We start from the raw sequence: 23,581 nt of genomic DNA, 5'->3' as shown, positions 1-23,581 counted from the left end.
AGCATTTTTCATTCAGCTCCAAGAATTAGAAGGCTTCTTCCAACTTTTTAAGGCCTAGCCTGGAGGGAACAGCTAGACAACAGGATGAATGCTTATGCCAAGGCTTCTGTGGTCTGTTCCAGATGAGTACGTGGCCAGCCTACACCTGCCCACCTTTGATGCCCACCTGACAGAGCTGACAGATGAACAGGCCAAGTATCTGGGACTCAACAAGAATGGACCGTTCAAGCCTAACTACTACAGGTGCCGTGGGGCCCCCAGAAAACAGGGAAGCCTGGGTAGTGAAGACCTTTCTGCACTGGAATTGGTCTTTGCATCCATCACCATGTTTACATGAACTCAGAAAAATAAACCCACTCCCCTTCACTGTCACCCCCAAAGGACTCTGAGGCCAGCAGATATTAAATAGTGTTCCTTTTCCTGAGTTTGCCTTTCTCCATTTCATCCTGATGATTTTCACCTCTTCATGGAAAACTACTGACCTTTTTCACTGATCTGAAGAGGCACCATCATTATCCACCCTCACCCCACACTCCAGAAAGTCCTGCCTCCCTGCTGTACCTTTAGGCGGGCTCTCATGTCCCAGCATCCCCACAGCTGATAACATCACATCTCATCTTTCTTTTTCCCTCCAGGTATTAAGTTCCTGTAACTCAAGCCAGAAGAAGTTTTAAGGAATAGTACTCCAAGTCTTTACCCCACTCCTATATGGGAAAGAACCTAGCAAGCTGCTTCTCCAATCAGCCGCCTGCCGTGCTCACCATGTATGTTAGGTTATTTATTTATTAAACTCTAGAATCCTGTGCCTGTCACCTTGGCCCAAAGTGTGGTTACTGCCCGGAGGGCAGTCAGAGCCGCAGAGGACAGGCTGAGGAAGGAAAGAAGGGGTAACCCTTCCCAGTGCACCTTTTGCATTGTTCTCCATTGGCTCAGAGTCCTCAGCAGTGGTCATTTTTCTCTTGTCCAGGCTCAGGAGTTAGTCCAGGGATTCCACACTCCTTGTTCCCTGGGGTTTGGGGAATAAATTTTCAGGAGCTGCCTTCAGGACCAGCTTGGGCCCATCCCCTGGTAAGGCCTTTTGGAAGCCACTGAATTAATATGGCCTAGGTTCCCGGCCTTGACCATCACTGTCACTGCCTTCTTTGTAAAATGACTAGAAGGAAGGAGTATTATGGCTTTGTCAAACTATACCAAGAACTCAGCCGTGCCTGTGCGTACTGGGATCTCCTTCTTTACCCAGGACTCCTTTCTTTTCCTTGAATATTTATGTCCATTTTAACACTTTTTGGTTCCAAGAGGAATGTGCCTCTGTTATTTCCTCAGCATCTCTGATGTTTGTCAGACATTTGTTTTGCCGTCTTTCTAACCCAACTTACCTCTGTTCAGGAGGGGACGAGACACAATGGGGCCCATAGTTTTACTTCCTTGTCATTTAACTGGATAATTTCCCAGGAAGCTCCCTCCAAATTGGCACTGTCTCAGAAAAGTAGGGCTTGTTGTGAAACATTGCCTCCTGAAAATTCCTCTTATTGCCTAATACTACTTCTGAAACTGAGCAGAGAAAGGCATACTTTCCAAAGGATTTGTGGTGTAGAGCTTCGTAAATGGGACAGGTCTTTCAGGCGCACAGCTTGACACCCTAAAGAAGCAGAATATATTTATTTGTGTCCTGGGAAGGGCTTTGCAGCTTAACTGGCTAAGCTATACAGAGATGACACTGTAAACTGTCCAGATAATCAAAGCTAGTTTGACTGTTTTGAACCTCATCAGACATTCATCTCTTTGGCCATTGCCATCGATGAAACTGAGATCTAATGTCTCTGCAGTTTGGCCTATGGTCTTTCTTCTCTGTTGGGATATCTTTATGTTCTGGCCTCTTCCATCTTAGCATTCTGTATTTCAGAGGTCATTTCTTGAGTAACTCCAACATTACAAAAAAATTAGTAATGTGAGCAGCGTGAAATTTTATGTTCCACCTAAGAGTTTGGTTCATTTTGGAGACTGACCTGTTGGTCTTATGAGTTCCATTGGAACAAGATTGTTTCTAAGAATAAAGTCTAGAGTGGCCCTATGAATTTTGAATGAAATGAGTCCCTTTTCCCTCTGACAACCGTAATTATACTGTCAGGTTTTTTGTTTCCCCATGTTTTTCCTATACTGGTCTGCCTCAAAGTCTCGAGACCAAAGTGACTCAAGAAAGCACCAGACCACCCAGGATCACTGTAACCTTCTCCCTCTAATTCTCCTGTCCAACCTCTACCTTCTCCAACTTAACCCTGGTCTTCACATCTACCTTCAGAGCTAGTCTGAAAGTGACTTTCCTTTTGGGGGTAGGGAGGTGGACCTTAGGTAAATGGTTGTTTGCCTCATTAAATAGTATATAGGCTCAGCCTGTAGAGTCTGGTTCCTCAGAGGCCACGTGTCTTACCAAGCAGAAAAAGGCCACATACATGGTGATACTCTTTCATGAGATCATAAATGCTGAAAATTCCACCAAACCATTTAATTTTTCCATTTGCCTACCCAGTTCTCATTATTTTAATTAATTAATTGGATCCCTTTTACAAAAGATTCAGATCTTTGTACCTCATATTATATCCAGAGCGGATTCCATTCGGCAATATCTGGACTCGAGGCTCTTATCTTTTAGGCCAGAAATCGTAACCTGCTGTTTCTCTGCAAAGCCCGGCTCCCCTTGGAGCTTACTATGTTCTCATCCTGTCATGTCTGCTTCGCTATCGTGAAGAGACCAACTCCAAATGAAAGAGGAGCCCCACTAGGCTTCTAGATTAGGTTGCCATTGTTGCTGCCCATGGTGAGGTATTTGCCTCTGCGTTTTGGATGACTTCTTTCTTTCTGGGAACCCTGTATCATCAACCATTAAGAACAAGGAGGCCCAGGCTTCCTGAGTATTTGGGTTCTACCTTAGTATTGGCATTTGATCATTATTTCCTCTAACCCTTGGAATCAGAACAAATATGTCTTCTTCTCTCAAGCTCTCACCTTAGATGCATCCTAGGTATCTGGAAGCATGGGAAATAAGTCCAATTATCTCTTTGTGGCCCTGGCTTTACCATTTTCCCTATGATGAATTTGTGCTAGTTTTCAAGGTCTTTTTGTGCCTTTCTAATGGAACCATTGTTTTCTTTTTCTCATTATTAAAAAAAAAAGTTATCTGCTCTACCTTCCTTTTGCCCTCCTACCTCTTCATTCTTCCCTCCCATGTGAGCAAGGCTCCCCATGGCCACATACTCCTGCAAAGCTTTTTTGCTGCTTGTCTTTTCTCTGAACAGATCTGAAATTGCTGCTCCCGTGGATTTTTTTTTCAAAATTAACTTTGTCATGGTTTTAAAAAAGAAATCAAAATGCATTGTTGCATTAAGCTTTTTTTAATAAAGGAAAATTATGGAAAGAAAATAGGCAACACCAGCAAATTATATGTGGACAAGTTCTAAACTATATATACATACATATATACATATATATACTATATAAAATAATCATCTAGTTCTCATTGTCATCTTACTGAAAGGAAATAAAACCTCTTAAGGATCACCATTTCTGAGAGGCTCTTGGAAATCGTTATGTCTAAGTGATTGTATTAGATCAGCAATAATGACGATGTAATCTCAAAAGATAAATAAAATATTCTTAAAATGCATCCCTGTCTTGAGAGTATTCCTTGCTTCTGTGAACTAGGAATTCAGAGATGAGAAAGGTTTCAGAGCAACAGGCTAGAGAGGCGACTGTAGGGCAAGGATGTGAAAAGTTGCAGGAGTTACCAATAGACATGTTTGGCCTCAGCCTTGTAAGAGTCCCTTATTTCACGAATAAATATCACCGTGACCCCCAGTTATGTGTATACAGAACCTGCTTTCTCAGCACTACCACCCCGGGGAGTTGAGAAATATGGGCTTACGGCAGAGAAACTAAAGCCTGTTTCTAGGTTCCCCAAGCCCTCTCATGGAGAGGTATTGCCCTTTGCTAGAGAGTACAGAAGAAGCTAGCATCCCACCGTTTGGGACCAAACAACTCTGCCACCCAGGACCTGACAACATCCAACCAAAAGGAAGAAAGACCTGAATCTAGCAGAGATTTGTCTCTAAGTCAGGTTTTGCCCGACTAACTCGGTAACCAGAGCATGAATCCAACTGCCTGTTCTTTCTCAACTACCAGTAGAGTAGCCATTTTCAAGTAGCTTACTGACAGCCAGTTACTTTAGTTGACATCTTGAACTAGTTCTACAACCTGTTTCCAAGATGTTTTCTTATTGCCCCCACCCATGTCCTTGATGAGGAAAGGAGGGTGTTCTATCCTTTTTCTGCTTTATTCTGGCTGCCCGATATCCTAAAAAACTAGATATTTGAAGACTTCCTTCATCTTATTTTTAAGCTTTCTCAGTGCCAGGAGTTACCTATTTAATCACATATCTGACCGTGGATTAGAGTGGAGTGATTATATGGGGAAAGGGGTATGTTTGGTTCGATTTATACCTTCAGCCCTCTGCCAGCAGCCTCAGGAAATCTTGAGTTTTGGGATAAGGGAAAGTGGTAGTGTAGGTTTAAAAATAACTCAGCACTGGAGCCATCTCTGCAAGATGGAAAAACTTGTAGACCAGCCCTAATTAGCTCCCAGGTATATTTATGGGTATCTCTGTGGTCAGTGGTACTGCTAACTGTCACTTCTTTGTTGACAAATAAGCGAAAAGAAATTGAGTGTGTGCCAACTCCATGGCCTGTAGTTTCAAAGTTTTCAGTTAATCTGTGCTTTCTTGTCACTTCTTCCAAGAATTGTTTCCGGATATCTTCCTCCTTTATGACAACGTCGGCCTCCTCTGAACATTGGCCTACAATGATCAGATAGATGTCTGATCTTTACTGTCTCCCATTCCACTGGGTGTAGAAAAAATAATGGTTGAGGTCTCTCATGTTGATTCTTTGCAATCTCCTTAGCACCAATTTTTCAAATCCCGTCTCTGAAAGTAGAGCCAGATGGAGCTCTAGGCTCAGCAAACAGTTGTACATAGTTTTACTTCGCTGAAACTGCTAGTGCAGGACCTGAGAGCTGTCCTTAATCCTATTCCCAACTGAAGATCACTCAGCTCCCTTTGCCCCAGGGGTAGGCTGGAAAAGGAGCAAAGCCTCAAAAATAACCACTCCTGTTCGCCACCACTGTTGGGGATCCTGCTGATTGACTAGGCTCACAAAAGGGAACATGAAGTTCTGGGTCTGTCACTCCTAGAACTCTGGCTGCTTAGGAGGGGAGATTGGGAAGAGGGTAGGTAGAATAATTCTTTTATTAAGAAACCACAATGGGCTGTGCTGGGGCAGGTTCACCACACTGAAGCAGTGATGAGCTAGGTGTAGGTTGTGAATTTTAAAGCAGAGTATGAATCTTTAATAAGAGTTTAACAAATTATACCCTGAAAACATTCCAAAATCAAATAGTTTAGGCCTTGAGCCAGGGACTTTCTTGGAAATTCTTATCAATTCAATTCTGTTAAACCAGTGGGTCTCAATCCCTGGGGACATTTTGCAATATCTGGAGACATTTTTGATTGTCACACTAGGGGAAGGGTACTATTGGTAACTAGTGAGGAGAGGCCAGGGATTCTGTTAAACCTCCCACAATGCAAGGCACAACCCCCCACAACCAATAATTTTTCAGTTAATAGTATAGAAACCCTGTGTTAAACATACATAAATGAGGCATTCGAAAATGAACAAAACTTGGCCCTACTCTCAAGGAGCTTAGATCCAGGTTGGGCTAAGAGAGGTAGGAAAGCCAAAATGCTGGGAGGGTACAGTAAAGAGATGTGGAAGACCCAGGAGAGAAAGAAACTCAGAAAGCTCCAAGGAGTGCCTGCTCTCTCAACTCTGCCTTGATCTGTCACTGACTAGCAGAGGAAAGTGTGAGGGAGAGACACGGTTAAGAAAGGGACAGAGTTGTACCTAAGACATAACAAGGGGGAGTCATTCCTTTTGGCTCCTTACTTTGGGAATGTCATAGGAAATACAAGGATTTTGGATCCAGGCAGACTTGGCTTGACACCAACACAGCCTGAGTGGGTTGAAGAGGGTCAAAAGGAAGGCTTTCTGGAGGAGGAGGTGATGACTAAATAGAATTTTAAAGAAGAATAGAAGTCAGTCAAGATTAGAACAGAAAGTTTCTTCCAGAGGGAGAAAATAGGGCATGTGGAAGACACTGAGACAAGACGGAACATGATACCTTGAGAACTGCAAGGAGTACCTCCCGGTTTCCTCATCAGCAACAACGATTCTTCCGCAACCTAGGGGCGAGAGGTGTGATATACCTAGAAAGTGCCTGGTGCAATGCCTGGAACAAAGTGGCAGTTCAATCCCCGCAGGTCCCAGGATTCCCCTCAGGCTACTTGTTTAGGGTTACTGTTACCAACCTAGACAGCCTAAACATTTACTGCTTTTTAGATAAATTCTGAGTGGGCAGGTCACACAGCCTCGTTCGCCCCAGGTAACACTGAGCCCTTAAGAAGGATCTTAGAAGAATGAAGAAAAGGACTGAGGAGCAGGTGGGGACGGGGGCGTGCTCTCCATTCAACATCTATTCCCTAGCTCACACCATGAGGAAGGTGCCCACTTCCGCAGAAAAAAGCAGATGACCGGGAGCAGCCTTGAAAGGCACTAGCAGTTTCAGCGAAGTAAAACGTCCCCACCTTCCCCCTCAACCCCTAGTCTCCCAACCAAACTTCACTCCTGAGGGATGAGTTCTCTACAGAAATCTCCGCTTTCTGTGAGGGCGAGTCCCTCCTTTCCTCAGGTGTCCCTGGCCCCCCGGCAGTGCCATCCCTCCCCTGCGACGGAAGCAGGATTCGGGACACTTGCAGGAGCCGGGATTCGAGGGCAGAGGTCTGTGGTAATGGGGAAACGGTGACTGCAGTGGAGCAGGAGGGAGAGACAGAGCTCCCCACAAAAGGTCTAGTCTTTATTTGGGAGGGGTTGAATGCTGAGGGACACCGAGTGAAAAGCAGAGGCCCAGAATTCGGAAGGTGGAGCTGGGAGCCAACTCGGGAGTCTACTGCTACCAGCAACGCCGCAGGACTGAAAAAAAAAAAAGACCAGGAAAAAAAATCCCTTGAATGAGCCCCCACCTCCTCCAAGTCTCGCTCCGAGTGGTCGAACAGCCAATCGTGCCGCGGGGCGGGGCTGCGGGAGGCGACTGCAGCCAATAACCGTGGAGGGGGCGGGGCTTAGCTGGCGGCGCGGGGCGGCAGGGTCGCCCCGGGCAGAGAGCGCTGAGCAGCTGAAGGGAGCCGCTGACCAGAGTGGCATGGAGGACCCTGCGGCATCGGGGGCCGGGAGTCAGCCCGCCAATGGCAACGGCAACGGCAACGGCGGCGGCAAAGGGAAGCAGGCGGCGCCTAAGGGCCGAGAAGCATTCAGAAGCCAGCGGCGGGAGTCGGAGGTGAGGAGCCCGGAGAGCTTAAACAGGGGCCGGGAGGCGCCGGCAGGCGGGAAGCGGTGGCTGAGGTGATTTGGCCCCGTCTCCCTCCCCGCCTGGACCCCCGGGCGCGCCCCGGGTTGCCCCTGGGAGCGGGCGCCTGCGGAGTCCGCCGTCTGGACTCTGGGCTGTGCAGCCCCTGACCGCTCTGCACCCGTCTCCTGCGGCGGGTCTGGGGCTTTCTAGCCTTCTGGCCTCCGCTCCGGGGGCGCAAGCTATAGCTCCACAGCGAGCGTACCAGATACTTGTCAAATATTTATCCCACTAGTCGCTGCAGCTCCTTGAAGTGGGAATTGGTATCTTCGATTTCCCGAGGAGGAAACCAGCGCGGGGAGATTGACTGACTGGCCTGAGGGGTGGGAGGCCGGAGCTCCGCCGCAGTGAAGAGGGGCGTGCGTGGGGGGCAGCCGCTCTCCCACCCTAAGGCTCCCCCAGCCGATCCAGCTGTGCCGCGCGCCTTCTGCCCTCCCCGCTCCCTCCTACCCCGTCCCCCAGGGCTGGCAGGCGCTTTAGGGAGCCCCTTCCACCGACATCAGGACCCCCACCTGCAAGGGTTAATGAGATAGGATCAGGCGGGGGCAGGACTGGAGCGAGTGGATGGAAGTGTCCCAGGAAGCAAACCCACAGATAGGAGTATGAGTGTTCGGGTGGCTTCCTCTTCTGAAAAGAAATCCTAACCAGGAGGATGAAAGGAGCGGATTATCATCACTCCTCCACCCCCTCATCCAGCCAGTCTCCATCAGCTCGTCCAGAGTAGAACTGGATCTGACGGGGGACCAGGAAAATAGACCACAAAAATGTAAGGTGTCTTGAAGATCAGCTGGGTTTAACCCTGTCTTTTCCAGAAGTAAAAGAGACCGAAGTGACTGGCCCAAGACCGTACATCTGGCATAGTGGCCAGGAGCACCAAGCTTTGGAGTCAGCCCACCAGGTTTTGAATCCCAGCCCTACCATTTACTCTCTGGATGGCATTTGGCAAATTGCCAAACCTCTAGAAGCTCCAGTTTCTTCATCTGTAAAATGAGGTTAACATTATCTGCCTCAGGAGGTTGTGATAAAGTCTAAGAGAGATAATTGAATGTAAAATGTTTAATTCGGCGCAGGCACAGTGCAGGTAATGGGTCAGTGCAGAGTAGCTCTTAGGACTTCCTGTATCGTCATCACCATCATCAAGGGGCAGAGCTGGTACTAGAGGCCAGGTCTTCGGCTTCCCAGTCCAGGGTTTACCATTTGAATAGTATTTCACAGTTTCCAAAGGGATTTCATGTGTGCTTTCCATTTTGATACAGACGAGTAGGAATCCACACCATTTTTAAAAAGAGAAGTGGAGGAGGTGAAAAGACTGGCTCCAAATCATACCACCTTTCAGAGGCATAACTCAGCCCTCCTTCCTGCTAGATCAGGCAGGGGACCAGCTGGCCTTTTAGGGGACCCTGTGCCTCCTTCCCCCCTAGAGACATTGTTCTTGCTCAGATGTTTTATTGGGAGGATGAGTCATTCATTAATTCAGCAATTATTGAGACTTTCTATACGCACAGCACTGTTTTAGGTGCTAGGGATACAATGATGAACAAGATAAGGTCTTTGACCTGTGGAGCTAATGTTCTAGTGGGGGGTGGAGAGAGAGGCAATACGCAAGTAAATAAAATAATTTCAGAATGAGATGTTCTATGGGGGAATTAAAACTCCTCTTGAGGTCGGAGGCCTTGTGCCTACCTATCAAGTCTGCCTTCAGGAAAAGGCACCTACGTACTTGACCTTGCCAGTGAGGTCAGTATCTGGAGACTCAGAGCTTTCCACCTGCATCGCAGTTTACCTCCTGATTGTCTGCAGCTGCACTTTTCATGCTTGGAAATGAACAACTGCAGTGATCCTCTCTCTCTGGGCTCAGTGCCTGCTGAAAGGTTGGCTGGAAAGATTAGCTTTCCTCCACCTTGCTCTGCAGCAGGAGAGCTGCTTCTACCTGTCAGTGCATCCCCTGTTACCACAATACTCAGGTGCCAGGCTCAGATGCCTATCTGCTTTTCCTTCCCGCCCTCCTTTTGCTTTCCTGGGGAAAGATCGTCCTCAGGGGAGATGGTTTTCTTTCCTCTCTAGGGCTTCTAGAGAATTACTGTTGGCACCAGTCAAGAGAGGCTCCTTGGACAGCACTCTTGACCTATTCTCTCCCAATGCCTTAGTGTATGAACTTCCAAGCTAAAAATGAAGCTACAGAATAATTGTTTGCTTAATAAACAGATCCTTAACCTACTAAGTTCACCTCAGGCCTCTACCAGCCAGATTCCCTGGTTTAATTGGTTCCCAAAGTCCTTGACAAAGTTTGTGGCAAAATGAGGAAAATTCAGGGCATTAAAGTGAGTTTTTCATAAAATATAGTTCAGTACATTAAATGTAAAGGATGTATGCAATTTAAAACAGTGTTTTTCTTTTTTTATTAAATTTATTGGGTGACAACGGTTAGTAAAATTACATAGGTTTCAAGTGTACATTTCTATAATACACATTGTGTGCTCACTCAGAGAACAGTGTTTTTCAAACTGTAGCGGGTAACCTGTGAGTTGAGACCGTTTTTTTAAGAAATAGAATAATAGAAAACATCAGTGCATCACATACAGTAATGGTAAATATATTTTGTTTAACTTTGTTTGTGTGTGTGTGTGTGTGTGTGTGTGTGTGTGTGTGTGTATTGGGACATGATGTGAAATTTATTTATACTGTGATTTACAGTCAAAAAAGGTTTGAAGAACACTGCTTTTTAATGATTCTTTTATTCTGATAGTGTGTCCTTCCCATTTTGGGGGTATTAAACTGTTCTTTCTTTTTTGAAATATATTTTTTAAAAGATTTTTTGAGTCTGTACTTACCAGAATAAAACATCCACAACCTTATGTCATTCCCCCCCTCCACCTTTTTTTCTTACTGGTCTCTGTAATGCAAAAGTTTGAAAATTCTTGCTATCGTGGATTTAAACATGATTTGCCTTATAGGCAATGTAAATTGATAAAGTGGTTTTAAAAAACAACTTGTCATGTACAAAAAGCCATATAAATATTCATAGGGTTTGATGCATTACCTTCCTTTATAAGAATCTATCCTCAGGAAAGATCCTAAATATGAAAAAAAATTTAATCTTATTACAGCTTCATGCATATAGTAAAGAAAAATCAAAAACTAAATGTTCAACAGTAGAGAACTGGTTAAATAAACAAACAGATGTCTTTCCACTTAACTGTTTAAAGTGATAGCCAGAATAATATGAGAAAAATGCCTTTATAATATAATATTAAAATTGTAAGTAGAGTAAAATTCTAAGTATAGTAACCGCCTACATAGTTCTATCAAGTGCTGGGTGATGTGCTAAGTGTTTTTCCTACATGAGCTCATTTAGTCCTTACAATGACACTAAGAATTATCCTCATTTTACAGATGATAAAATTAAGCATGTCATTTTCCAACAATTCCCTGACACCAATTCAATTCCATTTCTGACACGACCAGTAGTTAGTTCAGTCCCCACAAGTTAAGGGCTCAGTTCCCCAAGACTGCCCCATTTCAGACCCCTGCCACAAGTGGAGCCCCCAGGCTACCTGAATGACAAATTCAGGGATTCATTACCATGATGCCCTCCTCAGGTTTGATAGTTCGCTAGAAGGACTCACAGAACTCAGAAAAGCACTATAACTTTTGATTACAATTTTATTATAAAGGATACAAGTCAGGAGCGCCCATTGAAGAGGGGCTTAGGACAAGGGATGGGGATGGGGTAGGGTAGAGCTCCCGAGTCCTCGTGTCCTCGCAGGGGCAGCACCTCCTAGCACACTGGTGTGCCCAAACCTCATTCTGTCAGGGTGTTTGTATTAAGCCGTTGGCCACCTGATTGGACTCAATCTCCAGCCTCCTCCCCTCCCAGGAGGTGGGGCCAGCCCCTCTGAAACTCTCTAAGGACCCAATGGTGAGTCGCCTCATTAGCATAAACTCCAATATGGTTGACAAGGCTCCTAATGAATAACAGACACTCCTACCACTCAGAAAATTCCAAAGATTTAGGAGTTCTGTGTCAGGAACTGGGGCAAAGACCAAATATATTTTTTTATACCACACTGAGAAAAGAGAGCTTACGCTTAAGTAACTTGCTCAAGTTCACACAATATGTGACAGAGTATGTCACAGCTAAGATTTAATATTTAAAAAATACACACACACACATACACACACACACACACACACAGGTAGAAAATACCCCAAAATGTTTAAAGAGGTTAGGGGATTATATTAAAAATATTTTTAAATGAGATTATAAATGTATGCATATAATATCATAGAAAAATCTAGCCTTTAATACAACTTTTGGAGTAGAAATGCTACCTTATTTGACAATCCTAAAGTTATGGAACATTAGAGCTGAAGGACCTCTTTTTACAGATGAAAAGCTATGATCCCCACAATGAGATTTGCCCAAAATTTTACAATGGGTTAATGATAGCTGAAGTTAGAATTCAGTTCACCTCTTTTGTTTTTGTCTATCTCGTTTTTCTAGAGATCAGCTAGCTGCTCGTCTGATTTGTAGTTATGTAGATCAGATATGGACATTGTAGCTTTTATATCTGTTCCTGGCCCTTCACCCAGAGTTTCTGATGCTATATAGGAATCTTCAGCCCCACCCTGCACTGAGCCTCAAGTTTTGGCGTGTAGAAGGTTACATCTTGGATGAAAGGCACAGATGGGACTCTCCTAGCTGCCTCCCTGGTCTAACCTTGGCCTCCACGAGAGGAAGAGGATGAAATTAGGGTATGATCTCCTTTTGTCAACACTTTCCCCAAGTTACCACAAAGATTTCTCCATTACAGGGCTCAGTGGATTGCCCCACTCTGGAATTTGAATATGGGGACGCAGATGGGCATGCAGCAGAGCTATCAGGTATGAGTTAGGTGGGTCTGTAGAGGGGGGAGGAATGCCCAGGAGGGAGAGGGAAGGGGCTTGTCATCGACCTTGGTAGCTTGTCTGTTCTCAACAAGTGGCTGTAGAACAAAGGCTGTTCTCCACATTCCCTCTTCTCCCCACTCTCCAGCGGTAAATAGCTCTTTGTTCACATCCACATTTCTTTCTGTGAATTTTCCCTTGGCTTTGGTATTCTCCATTCTTTCATTCTATCACTTTTCTGCTCACCCTTCTTTATTCTCTTCTGGGACACTCTCAAATGTTTTCTCTCCACCTTCTCCCATTTCTCCTCTCTTTCTCTTCCCATAGCCACCCATAACTTTGCATACCCCCTTTTTTTCTGCCACCCTCTCCTTCTCTATCCCATTCCATTTCTCCTTTTCTACCTCTATCTTGCCCCCCTTCCCCTAACACCCGCCCCTTAAATAAATCTCAGCAACGTCTGAAGAAAAGCTCTATAGACAACTGGCCAGATGTGCAAGGTTGTGCATGTCACTTATATCTATCACAGTGGAGCGCTGCTAGGATGTCTCTGATGGAGGAAAGTGCCCCAGTCTTCTCTCAGTGCTGGGCTGCTTCTCTCTTTCTGGATTTTTAGCTCAGGCTAAATGTGATCTCCTCACATTAAGGGCGTCCATGTTACACGTGCTGTAAATGCCAGTTATTAATAAGTGAGCTTTGGGTGGAGATGGTGTGAAAGTTAAATATTCTGTCACATGGAAGTGACGCTTTGAGACATGCTTTTTCAAAGAAAAGAGACAAATGTTTTTAAAGAAGTTCTTGTGAATAAGCACAAGGAATAAATTTTGTTATGAGTGACAGAAATAGAGAGCTAGTTTAATAACCAACAAAAGATTAGAATCCAGAATATGTGTGTGTGTGTGTGTGTGTGTGTGTGTGTGTGTGTGTGTGTAGGGAGAGAGCTAGGGAGTGAACGAGAAAGAAGAGGAGAGAGAAAAAAAGAGGAAAATCCATTAGAGAAGTGGTCAAAGAATATGAATAGTAATTTATAGAATAGAAAACCATATGGGCTATAAATATATGAAAAGATGTTCAACTACATTAGTAAATGGGGAAAAGCAAGTTAAAATAATGAGAGATTCTTTGACATTCATCAGATTGCAAAACTTAAAAGCCTGGGGTTGGTGAGGGTCCAGAGGAATGAGTACTTTTATATGCTGCTTGGAATGAGGGTGCAGAGTATAAAATTGGAAAGCAGTTTGGTCAGATCTAGCAAAGCTGAAGATGCACACATATTATGACCCAATGATTCTAGACGTACACTTTAAAAAACCACTTGGGCACAAGAAAACATGTACAAAGATGTTTATTGCAGCCATTGTGAAGAATTGAAAACAACTTAGTAGGGGAATGAATAACCTAAGGTGTATCAATATACAGCCATTAAAATAATTGATCTATATCAATATGTTTCAATATCAATAAATGTTAAAAATATAATGTTGAAGGGGAAAGAAGCAGTGACAAAATAATTTATACATGCATCAAACTGCATAAACACAAGAGTCTAAAAGATGTTTCTAGAAGTCTAGTTGCACCCTTGATTTAGTGCAATGTCAATTAAGCGAATGGATGTATTCAGTTTTTCTTGTAAAAAACTATTGAAAGACATAAAAAAAAAGTTTCTACGAAAAAATACACAACATGATACTGCTTGTATAAAAACTTTTCAAACAGAATGATATCATATGTTTACAGGCATATACATATGTAGTAAAAGAATAAAAATAGGCATGTGAAGCATATTTCATTTTACTCATTTTACACACCAATTTCATTTTACTGGTTACCTCTAGAGAGGGGATAAGATAGACTGGGGAGGAAGAGGGAACTTTAGATGTCTGAAGCAAACATGATAAGTGTTAATACGTGTTTATTCTGGGTGGAAGATACACAGGTGTTTTACATGTATTCTATATTTACCTGTATGTGACAGTTCATGATCTAAAATTTAAAAATAAAATAAAACCAAAGATTAGTACCTAAGAGCCTTGTTCCGTTTTCTTACTGGCTTTGTGCTCTACTCTTAAAAAGTGTATATCCCACTAGTGACTGAAGAATTTAAGATTCAGAGATGGGTCTTTCTTCTGGTCACTGCAGGGTTTTGGGGACTCAGGACTCAAAAGCCCTGGCTCCCAGACAAGGTGCTTCTCCACCATTAGACAGCTGACTGACACATAAGTGAATTTCTCTTGCTTTGTCAATTATAATATCTGTGACCGAGTTCAGTGTCCAGCAAGGGTCTCCGTTAGGGAAGAGAGTGTTGAGGAAATCGGTTTTATCACCTGTTGAGTTCTCTTCATCCTCTGTAAGAGGAGGGCACTGGTATAATGTGCTGGAGTGTGTGTGTAAGAAAGGGCATTTTTATTTCTCATAAGCTCTCTGTGTTTCAGATTGAGGAACTACTGTCAGCGAAGTTAGCTGCCCTGCTTGGGCACGGGCAGCCCTTTGGCAACTGTCGCTGCTTCTGCATGGTTTGGTGCTGCCTCTGCCTGGGTGGCTGTGGGCAGGAACTTAAACTTCTATACCCTTCGAGGAAACTCGGCAGGGAGAGAATGAACTGGCTCCAACCCCAAAGAGCCATGTCACGCATATTCTCCAGCCGTCACTCCGGCTTCTTGAATTGCACAAGATCGTGCCTATAAATTTCAAGAGTTAGGTTGCTCTCCTCTTCCCTAGAGACAGGGTAATCCCAGTCTGGGTTAACAAACAGGAGAGGGTGCAGCCCTAAGAAACGGGAGTGATGACACGAAGCCCTCTCGGCCCCCACCCTGCTCCTGGCCCTCACCAAATGTAGACGCCTGCCTTCTCCGCTGTAGCAGCCAGCTGGCAGGAGGAGGACAGGTTTGATAGTTTAATCACCCAGGGACACAAGTGGCTATTTTTAACTGCTCCAAAAGGGAGGAAGCTGGCTCTGCATTGAATTGGACACAGGAATGTGTTGGAAGCTGTAGCTCTTTCATACCACCCTCTCCACTCCAGACCCTTCTAGAAGGGTCTGACAAATGTTTGTGACTCTGTCCTATCTTTCCTGCCACAGAATTGTACAGCTACACTGAAAACCTGGAATTCACCACTAACAGGAGGTGCTTTGAAGAAGATTTCAAGACTCAAGGTGATCCCAGATCCTTATTCATAGAGACCTGCTTTTTCCCTCCATGCTATCCCCAGCCTGATCTAGAAAGAGCCTAAAACAAAGTATGATCCTTTTGCAGCCTCTCCATAGCCATACAACTTCTCTATCCCTTCTCCCACATGGTACACAGAGTTTCCTATATGTCAAGTGGAGAGGCCATAGCGTGGAAACGAGAGAAGTCTGAGCTGGGTCCCTTTCTCTGATAGAGGGAGGAGAGGTGGGGCTGGGCTGGGCTGGTGCCACCTGGTAGAACCCTGTGCCCAGCCTGCTACTCCTGGACTCTCAATAGCATTTAATTATTATTTCACGTGCCCACACTGCTCCTCTCGGACCTCCGTTCCCTTACTCGGTCAGTGACAATTCAATTTTCAACTTAACAAATGTGTGGTGAGTACCCGTTTTGTGCCAGAAATGCAAGAGGCAGGGGTGAAGATGAATTTGCAGTAACTTCAAAAAGATTATAGTCTGGTAACAAAGGGGAGATGTGTATGTCCCCACACTAGCTAAAGCCAAGAGGAAAATGGTAAGTGTCACAAGAGGAGTGAAAAGAGCTGGCTGAAGCATTAGTGGGAAAGAGGCAATTTGCAACTGATCTGTAATGGTGACTAGGAATTGCCTGTTGTCGGAAGACAGAGGGAACTCCTCAAGAAAGGCAAAGAGATCAGACAGTATGGGCTGGGGGGTGGGGGGCAGATGAGACTGCAGAGTGGGTTCAGGCCAGAACATTCTGGGTCCTTACCTTTTCCCATCCCTTATTTTTTCTCAGCTAAATAAGGAAAGCTTTTGAAGAGAAGAATTTGTAGGTGGGTGAGGTCAGAGGTAGCTATGCTGTCAGGAGCTTTTCCGGAAGGGGAGGCAGCCACTGCCACTGGCTCTGTGTGGCCTTCTGTTCCCAGTGCAGGGCAAGGAGTGGCTGGAGTTGGAGGAAGATGCCCAGAAGGCCTACGTGATGGGACTCCTGGACCGGCTGGAGGTGGTCAGCAGGGAGAGGCGACTGAAGGGGGCCCGGGCTGTTCTCTACCTGGCCCAAGGTGAGCAGCCACCTTTGCCCACTTCAGAGGGGTGGGGACGAGAGAGAGAAATGGTGTTATCAGGATGAGGATAAGACAAGTCATGCTAGGAAAGCAAGGTCCCTGCCTTTCAAGGGCAGATCTTGTCATGTTCTGGGAGTAACCTGGTTCTTACGAAGCAGATGAGGAGGTGGTAGGTTCTGTTCTGGATCCCTTGGAATCGACCTGTTTCTCACCGGGCGTCCCAGGATTTCCATGGGTCCTTTTTCCTTCACTTGCAATGTAATTGTATTTGGAGACAGGCAAGAGGGTCAGCGTGGCCAGAGCTGACGGTGTGCCACCAGCCGAGCATGGAGGCCTCTTTAACAGCTGTTCCCTGGCCCCAACTCCGAGGGGAGGCAAGGGCACGCCACAAATGCACACGTGGACCCTCTGCCTTGTTTCTCATTGGCATTTAGAAGGTTCAAGCTAACAGAGTAGCAGGGTGGATGCTGTATTTGGAGATGATCAGAATTCAACGAGATTAATTGAGGAAAGCTTCCCAGAAGAGACCTATTACCCAGGTGTTGGAAAGAGAAATGAGACAGCCTAGCTGGAGTAGTAAAAATAAGCCCTGAGATCATAAATATGAATAAGAGGACCGTTGGCAGAACCAATGACTTGGGAGCTAACATGTAAGAATCATAAATGGAGAGGAAAGAGTGGAAACTGGGTGAAGGGAAGACGGTAGCAAACAAGGGAAGACAGTAGCCTACCCACGTCTCCTGGGTCTGGTGCGATGGCCGGCTTCCAGCTGCCAGTATGTCCCTCTCTGTGCCTGAGGGCTTTCTCTGCAGCCCACATAGGGCAGCCAGGAGCGCTAGGGAATTAACATGCTCCCCTGGTCCAGCAGCCCTCGTCAATGACTGACCAGAGTCAGAGGATGAATAACCCTCCTGCCTCTTGGGTAGGATGATTCTGAGTTGTCTGTTTTATACTGTTTCTCAGAGCCTCCCCCCACGTGGGATTGAGTTCGTGGCTGCCTTCTCTTCCCTATCTCACGCCCCCACTTCTCTACAGATGGTTCCTGGGATCCACTCCCAAATAAACTACTTGCATTTGAATTCTCACCTGGAGCTGCTTCTCAGGGCATTCAAACTTAAGACAGGCCATTGATGAGCACATTGAACCCAAGCCCGGAGTCTGCCTCTCCTCATCCCTGCCTCATTCCGGGAAGTTCTAGGGGGCCCTGGCCCTACCTTTGTCAGCCTAATTGTTGGGCAGGGTGTTGGAAGATAGTCCTAAGATCATGGGGCAGGGTGGAAAGAACTGGGATACCCCCTCCCCCTCAACTCCTATGGCACTATCTGATCCTCTAGGCACTTTTGGGGAATGTGACTCAGAGGTCGACGTGCTACACTGGTCCAGGTACAACTGCTTCCTGCTCTATCAGATGGGGACCTTCTCGGCCTTCCTGGAGCTACTCCACATGGAAATCGAGTGAGAAGCTTGGGGGAGGGCTGGCCTCCCCTCGAAGGGTGTCATGTCCTTCGCTGGTTCCCTTACTATAGAGACCTCTGTGGGGAGCTGGGTCTGTTCTCACCCCAGTCCAAAGCTCACACTGAGGTCCCCTCCCTTTAGCCAGGCTCTCTGATATTCTGTCCTCCTCCCTGAGGCTGGTCTCATCAGCTGCTTCTGCCCCACTTACAGCTTCAATCCTTCAATCCTGGGCTTCAAGGGCCTGCCTACCTTGCGTGAGTTGCATTTTTATCCAGACATCTTCTCAGCTTAGCCTAACTCTGGAACCCATGAACAAAACTGTTCTAGCTGAAAACATGACCCAAGAGGGACAGGGCCAATTCCTGTAGCTGTGCCCAGTTCTTTCCCTCATGGGTTATGGCTCTGGAGGTGGCCTTATCTGCTGCTACCACTGTAGTGACACCTCGTTTTGTCTCACGTCCATCACCCAGGAGTTTTAGATAAGGTGAACTCTGTTTATTGTTCATCAGGTATTGCTTAGCATCTATTCTGTGTCCAGCACAGCACTAGGCACAGTGGGGGTAATAACAGGAGTGAATATCACAGACCCTGCCCTGGCCCATCTTCACCACAGATAAGGGTTTGTGGAGCTGGCCAAGGAATGCTATGGGCTCCTTTACCTTAGACCAATTTCTTTAGAGCTACATAGCCAGGGAATGGCAGGTGCTCACGTTTGCGTGTGTGATCAGTGGGAACACAGTGAGTAAAGAGGCTTCTGGGTTCTCACTTTCTCCCTCCTTCCTGTGGCAGCAACAGCCAGGCCTGTAGCAGTGCTCTTCGGAAACCAGCCATCTCCATCGCGGATAGCACAGAGCTCCGGTGAGTGGGGCTGCCTTGGGGTTGGAATGGGGAGTCGCGATTACCAATGGGTTACCCTTCACCCAAATCCCGGGTGCACCCAAACCAGTAGAAGCTGCTAATTCCAGGGGGTTGGGCTCCCACAGAGACCATCCCTGAGGTCTCTGACTGTAGGCTGGAGCTGCCCTGGGCGCCTCTTGTGACCCTTCGATAACCCCAGGGTGCTGCTGAGTGTCATGTACCTGATGGTGGAAAATATTCGCCTGGAGCGAGAGACAGACTCCTGCGGGTGGAGGAGAGCCCGGGAGACCTTCCGCACTGAACTGAGTAAGAAGTGGCGCCTGAGGAAGGGTGGGGATGGCTGCTGATGGTGCAGGGGAAGCATAGCATCTGCCTAAGAGACAGGCAGCCTTTCTGTTTCCTTCTTCTTCTCCTTCTTCTCCTTCTTCTCCTTCTTCTCCTTCTCCTTTTTCTCCTTCTCCTTCTTCTTCCTCCTCCTCCTCCTCCTCCTCCTCCTCTTCTTCTTCTTTTTTTTTAGAATTAACATCCTTTCTTTTAGGGCAGAGATACTGCACAGCAGGCATGAGGGCCTGGCTTGATTTGCCCTGTATCTGTGAAGTAGGACCAGTCCTATGTCTTCTCTGTGCCTTAATTTCCTTGGTTATAAATGGGGGCAGGCATCCCTCTCCCATTCCACACAAATCCCACGTGAAAACAATGAGTTGAATTCACCTTGAAAACGGAACTCTGTTCAAATGTAAGCTGGTATTGTCCTCAGACAGGGATACGATATGAAAACCTATCCTAACTCTATTAAAAACTATATTCATTGATGTGGGAAAGTGGGCTGTGATCCACGAAATGCCCGTGGGTCCTTCGGCCAGAAGGCCACATCTTTATTACTATTACTCCCAGGTTGGCATCCACCCCAGCCTGCGGGAGCTGAGCCATTTTACCTCAGCGGCCTCCCTTTCTGCCCTGAGGAGCTTCCCTCTGGGGGTCTGTAGTCGCCTTCTCAGGACCAAACACTCAGATGCTTTAGGGGTGGTGAGTGCCTTCCTCGGTGTGTCCAGAATCAGGGTCCCGGGCCGGGTTTCCGTTACCTCCTCCTCACCTTCTCACTTGCCTCTCTCCACACCCCAGGCTTCTCCATGCATAGTGAGGAACCTTTTGCACTTCTGCTTTTCTCCATGGTTACCAAGTTCTGCAGCGGCCTGGCTCCCCACTTCCCCATAAAGAAGGTCCTGCTTCTGCTCTGGAAGGTGGTCATGGTGAGTGACTCAGTTTCCCCCTCCCATCTCAGCAGATCGGCAGCCCTCGGCCACCTCAATTTCTTCTAGTCTGATTCCGAGGCAGGAGCCCGGCAGAACAGGGCAGCTCTTAGCCAACGGAGGTTAACAGTGCTGTCCTAGAGAACCCTATGTGCTGTGTCAGAGCAGGTTATCTGTTTCACTGAGTTGGGGCATCATTGCACCTTGCCCTGATACAGCTGATGTTTTGTGGGAAGAGCGCAGCCTAACAACTGGAGATCTGGCCTCTGCTCCTACTGAGGAACCTTGGGCACCTCTGTGCCTCAGTTTCTCTAGCTGTAAAATGTGGGGATTAGTGCCTGCCCTCCCTCCAGATAGAGGATTGCTTTAAAATAAATGAAGTCTTTGTAAGTATATGGTTGTAGTTTTGTTGCTCATTACCCACCCTGCTCCCCCATCTCCGACTCCCACCCCACAGCACTTGCTGAACCGTCCAGGGCAGGCCTCAAGGGGAAACTAAACTGCTTCTTGACTGCAGAGGAAATTGAGTGGCTCTGGGGGTTGTAGCATCTGGATGTGTTCCTTAAAGGGGGAGGTACATTTTCCTGTTTGTTCAATGGAGGCCCCTAGAAGTCCCTTTCCTTGTTTCTGGTGAGATTTCCAGCCCTGGGTCAGTAAATAATGCTTTATCCTGACTTCTGAGCTCCTCACAGTGGGATAGTAACCACATGTGCTCCTTCCTTTTATTACTTCCTAACTAAGGAGGGTATCCGAGGGGGACTGGAGGTTTGGCTCTTCCTCTGCATCCATGCCTGCCTGACCTGGCTCTCTCTGACTTCCCTCCCTTCCTCTCTCTCCTCTGCCCCTTTCCTCTTTATCCCTCAGTTTACCCTCGGTGGATTTGAGCATCTGCAAGCTCTCAAAATACAGAAGCGAGCAGACCTGGGCCTGCCGCCACTGGCTGAGGACAGCATACAGGTGGTGAAGAGCATGCGTGCTGCTTCCCCGCCCTCTTACACACTCGACCTGGGGGAGTCTCAGCTGGCACCACCACCCTCCAAGCTGCGAGGCCGCCGTGGTTCTCGAAGGGTATGGACTAAAGCCAACAGTGGCGTGACACTAGTTGGCCAAAATTCAGGATTCTAAGCTACTCTGGATGTGGTAGGGAAGGACAGTAAATGACCTGGCTCATCCCACCCATTGGCCATGTGACCAATCTGAAGCCTCGGACTCAATACTTTGGCCTCCATACCCCAGCATGGGCAGACGCCTGAGCTGTCATGATGTCACCTTGTGATATCACGTTATAGATCCATGTCTTGCTACAAGGTCATTGGCCTGGATCTCAGTGCCTGGGGCTCCTTAGCATCCTGACCAAGAGCTGGCTTAGGCTCTAATCCTGGGGATAGGGGCCCAGGGCATCTGAACAGAGCTCCCAGAAAATCCCGGTGCCTTCCCCGTTTTCTCAGCAGCAAGGTTTACTCTAAGCCAACCATGTTCTTGTCAGGCCCTGGGATCAGAGGCTTACATGTGGGAGATGACAGGTTAGGGTTCTCGGTATAGTCTGCAGTTCTGGAAAGGTCAAAATGGCAAGTTGCACTGAGACCTGACCGTGCTCCATTGAACTCATCTGCCTGATTTGCCAACTACAAATTTCAGGACCAGACAGTCACGCTCCGTTATCTAGCCTACATTATCTGCAGTGTAATTTTTTAACCTTTAATTTTTGTTTTGTAAAGTAATGCTTACTCATTGTAGAATATTTGGAACAAATATAAAATGAGAAGAAGAGAAAAAAAAATCACCCACAATCTTAACAACCAGAGGCAATGACTGTTAACTTTTTGGCCTATTTCTGTCCAATCTTTTTCTTTCTGTGACAACATTTAAAATTCCAAACTCGCTTCCCTCTGCCTAGCAGCAGCTTCTGTCCTCCTCTTCCTCAGCCAGCCAGCTGGTGTATGCTCACAGAAGGCAAACTAATTGAATGTTCACCTAAGCAGAGCATAATTAGGAAAGAAAGTGCTAGCAAAAAAAAAGGCATCAGTGCTTTCTGAACGCTAAGTAATTCTGACTTCGGGATTATCTATGCTCTGTTCCTGGCTGTTGGCATGGTTGTCTGAGAGCTGCTTGTCCTGGGATTGGGCCTGGTGGGAATAATAGGGTTGAGGTGGAAAAGGGATACTCTCACAAGAGCTGGGTTCTTACTACATGACACTTGTCGTCTGGCAGCCTGTGGGAAGGGGATGGGCTCCGCCAAGGATGCCCAGCGTGAGATCTCTCTGCACACCTCCCCCCTCTCCCCGCAGCAACTCCTCACTAAGCAGGACAGCCTGGACATCTACAATGAGAGAGATCTCTTTAAGACCGAGGAACCAACCACAGAGGAAGAAGAGGAGTCTGCTGGGGATGGAGAACGAACCTTGGATGGAGAGTTAGACCTGCTAGAACAGGACCCTCTGGTGCCACCTCCGCCCTCGCAGGCACCCCTCTCTGCTGAGCGGGTGGCTTTCCCCAAGGGCCTACCCTGGGCCCCAAAAGTCAGGTAGGTTTGATAGCACTAGGTACCCAGAGCTTTGGGTTTTTAATCACTGAAGACCCGGGGTGGAGTGGTCTGTGTATTCAAGGCTCAATAAGCTGGGCTGGGGGTCAGAACGCCTCGGTTTGAAGCTCCCTCTGTTAGCTACTCTCTTCCCCCCCGCTCCAGGGCTCCAATTGGAGGGGTAGGAACCCAGAAAGGTTCTCTCTCTCAAGGTTTGCTTTTCTTCCCTTCTCTGGGGTTCACCTCTCCACTGTCCTCTCAGGCAGAAGGACATTGAGCACTTCTTGGAGCTAAGCAGGAACAAGTTCATCGGATTCACTCTGGGACAGTAAGTGACTGATGGTCCGAATGGCTATAGGCGGCCAGAGGCGCGGGTGGCTCGGAATGAGAGATTTCGCCCATAGTCACAATGCAACCTAGAGCCACTAGGCCATGAGCAACTCCCAGGGACTACCTTGGGTTCTTTCCATGGAATTTCTTCCTTCCAGTTTCCTAGAAGAACTTACTTTGCTTTTAGCCGGTGTGATGCCTTGAGCAACAAGTGATTTCCCTCTTGGACTTCAATTTCCTCATAAGAGTGTGGGATTAGATCGTCCCTAGGGGCCCTTCCTACTCTAATGGGCCACAAGTCTGTGAAGAAGAGACATGGTCAGAACAGAGCCAGTCCTCTGCAAAACCTGAGAAGGCATTGTTATTGGTGTTTCACTGTCAAAAGTGTCACTGGGCTACATGCCCTTTTAAGGAGGAACTCACCACTTCCAGACAAAGTGAGTCCCCAAGAGACTACACAAAAATCCTCATTTTTCAGGAACTCTTCTGTGTACCATTCTTTTTGCGTCCTAAAGCAATGATGGGGGACCCGGCAGCTGGCAAAGAAAGATCCCGAGTACCA

At 46.7% G+C, this 23,581-nt stretch overlaps 2 protein-coding genes across 11 annotated transcripts in view; both read left to right on the top strand.

Moving 5' to 3' along the window:
• AHCYL2 (adenosylhomocysteinase like 2) overlaps nt 1-3,661 on the top strand; it is a 137,745-nt gene extending 134,084 nt beyond the window's left edge. For 8 of the 10 annotated variants that reach the window (XM_033098745.1, XM_033098743.1, XM_033098747.1 and 5 more), the window contains 2 exons: nt 123-243; nt 636-3,661. In XM_033098745.1, coding sequence (XP_032954636.1) covers nt 123-243; nt 636-642 — 128 coding nt within the window. In that variant the 3' untranslated portion in view covers nt 643-3,661. The remainder of the gene's footprint in view (nt 1-122; nt 244-635) is intronic. The other 2 variants (XM_033098746.1, XM_033098749.1) reach the window with 2 other exon arrangements.
• A 3,606-nt stretch (nt 3,662-7,267) lies between these two features.
• STRIP2 (striatin interacting protein 2) overlaps nt 7,268-23,581 on the top strand; it is a 39,355-nt gene continuing 23,041 nt past the window's right edge. Inside the window, exons 1-11 of the mRNA XM_033099291.1 lie at nt 7,268-7,440; nt 12,324-12,393; nt 15,476-15,550; nt 16,468-16,602; nt 17,940-18,060; nt 18,850-18,918; nt 19,118-19,224; nt 20,041-20,168; nt 21,033-21,236; nt 22,457-22,692; nt 22,952-23,017. Coding sequence (XP_032955182.1) covers nt 7,306-7,440; nt 12,324-12,393; nt 15,476-15,550; nt 16,468-16,602; nt 17,940-18,060; nt 18,850-18,918; nt 19,118-19,224; nt 20,041-20,168; nt 21,033-21,236; nt 22,457-22,692; nt 22,952-23,017 — 1,346 coding nt within the window. The 5' untranslated portion in view covers nt 7,268-7,305. The remainder of the gene's footprint in view (nt 7,441-12,323; nt 12,394-15,475; nt 15,551-16,467; nt 16,603-17,939; nt 18,061-18,849; nt 18,919-19,117; nt 19,225-20,040; nt 20,169-21,032; nt 21,237-22,456; nt 22,693-22,951; nt 23,018-23,581) is intronic.

The sequence above is a fragment of the Rhinolophus ferrumequinum genome, chromosome 26, assembly GCF_004115265.2.
Source record: "Rhinolophus ferrumequinum isolate MPI-CBG mRhiFer1 chromosome 26, mRhiFer1_v1.p, whole genome shotgun sequence".
NCBI lineage: Eukaryota > Metazoa > Chordata > Mammalia > Chiroptera > Rhinolophidae > Rhinolophus > Rhinolophus ferrumequinum.
Note: the sequence above shows the minus strand (reverse complement) of the source record. Positions and strands in the feature narration are given on the sequence as shown.